The sequence below is a fragment of the Guillardia theta genome (assembly GCF_000315625.1).
Source record: "Guillardia theta CCMP2712 unplaced genomic scaffold GUITHscaffold_143, whole genome shotgun sequence".
In the NCBI taxonomy this organism is placed as follows: Eukaryota; class Cryptophyceae; order Pyrenomonadales; family Geminigeraceae; genus Guillardia; species Guillardia theta.
The window spans coordinates 91467-93131 of NW_005434531.1; the positions used below are offsets into that span (position 1 = coordinate 91467).

At 52.5% G+C, this 1665-nt stretch overlaps 1 protein-coding gene across 1 annotated transcript in view; it reads right to left on the reverse strand.

Annotated features, from left to right (window-relative positions):
* Nucleotides 1-1370, reverse strand: part of GUITHDRAFT_147154 (hypothetical protein) — a gene marked incomplete at both ends in the record, with an annotated part of 3563 nt that extends 2193 nt beyond the window's left edge. Inside the window, 8 exons of the mRNA XM_005821467.1 lie at nucleotides 21-93; nucleotides 205-272; nucleotides 325-388; nucleotides 420-464; nucleotides 656-708; nucleotides 834-1020; nucleotides 1207-1272; nucleotides 1312-1370. Of these exons, the coding sequence (XP_005821524.1) occupies nucleotides 21-93; nucleotides 205-272; nucleotides 325-388; nucleotides 420-464; nucleotides 656-708; nucleotides 834-1020; nucleotides 1207-1272; nucleotides 1312-1370 (615 nt within the window). The remainder of the gene's footprint in view (nucleotides 1-20; nucleotides 94-204; nucleotides 273-324; nucleotides 389-419; nucleotides 465-655; nucleotides 709-833; nucleotides 1021-1206; nucleotides 1273-1311) is intronic.
* Between the last annotated feature and the right edge of the window lie 295 nt (nucleotides 1371-1665).

The window sequence follows — 1665 nt, forward strand, 5'->3', positions numbered from 1 at the left end:
CTTCCCCCCCCCTCCTGTACCATGTGAAAGGATGCAGCAAAACCCATTTCATCATGCTCCATCCGCATCACAATCATCCTGGCTGCTTGACAGCTGCAAACCCAAGTCACTCTCTCCGATCACATGTTGAACTCCTGATATCACTCTCTCGGATTCTGCAAGCTCCTGATGCGTTCGAGCAAGTCCTCCCGGCTCTTCTTGTACGTTTTCTGTTCTCTTGTATGAAAGACTGTCGAATTCGACATCACTCCTTCCAAACTCTTGTTCCAAACCTGTCATCCATTCCATCTCCCCCTCATCCTCTCCCTTCCTCCTCTCCCTCACCTTCATGTAAGCATGCAGACAATCTGCGCAGCCGTAATCGTCTCCGAACTTCCACGTCTTCTGCCTGACAGGATTTTGCAGGTGGAGTTGCGAACCTTTGCGACGTGTTGGAAACTCGAGCAAGAACAAGCACATGAGACCTGGTTGACGGTGAACTATCAGGGAGAAAAGATTCTCAGCTTCTTCCAATCGATTCATTCGGATCAAGAATGAGATACGATGGAGGCGAAAGGGTCTGCAACGTGGGCGGGTGATCAAGGCGGGTCAAGGACTTCAGGCGTATCACTTCTGGTTTGCTCTCCAGATGCATCGGTGAGCAGCAGCATAACACCTTGACGCTTGTTCGAACTCTCCTTCTTCTTCCAGCATCTGCACACGCCGAGCCTTCAACAGAACAGAACGAAGTCCCCGCTTCACAAAGACAGACAACAGAGCAAACAACAAATGTCCACAACACATGTGACATGTCCACAACACAACAAATGTGACATGTTCGCAATCGAGCTTACAAGTGCCATCATTTCAAGGATTCGAGCAGCATCCGAGCAGTCATACGATGATCCTATCAACTTGTACAGCCCGCGATCAAAGATCTCCTGTCCCTGCGAGAAGTTCCCGATACGGAGGAGGAGGACCCCAAGGGAGAAGAGGAGGTCGGAAGAAACGCTGTCCTCCTTCAATGTCTTCAGTCCTTGTCTGCAGACATGATAAGATTGCACAACAGAAGGAGAGGAAGTAAAATCGACATGAGAAACCATGCGGCTCCTTCGAAGTCTCCCTGCGCCCATGTTACCTCCTCCCTCCCCTTCCTCCTCTCCCCTCCCATGCCTGGCTGCCTGCCTTCCCCCCTGCCTCCCTCCACCAACCCCCCTCCTCTTTAACCTGCATAGAGCAAGCGCTCGAGCCATGGAGGTAGTGCAGGACTTGTTGAGGCTCTTCTCTGATCTTCTGTGCGAACACGATGACTCCCTGCATGCGCATGCTCACTTCGCCGGCATCGAGACGACCTCGCTCTCACGTTCTCCACAAATGGCTTCGCCCGCCATGTTTTCGTGGCAGTCGCCAGGACCAACCCCATTAACGTTGTTGCCACGAGACAATGGCATCCCGTCATATGAGGAGGAGAGGAGGAGAGGAAGAAAGGAGGGGGCGGGAGGAAAAGGGAGAGAGAGAAAGTGAAGGAGGTCTCAGGAAAGTATCGCAGAATCAGGATGCATGGCTACAGTGAGTAGAAAAAACGGCAGGCCATGGCATAGTTATGGCGCAAGAGAACATGCACAAGGCAGAAAGAGGAGGAGGAGGAGGAGGAGGAGGAGGAGGAGGAGGAGGAGGAGGAGGAGG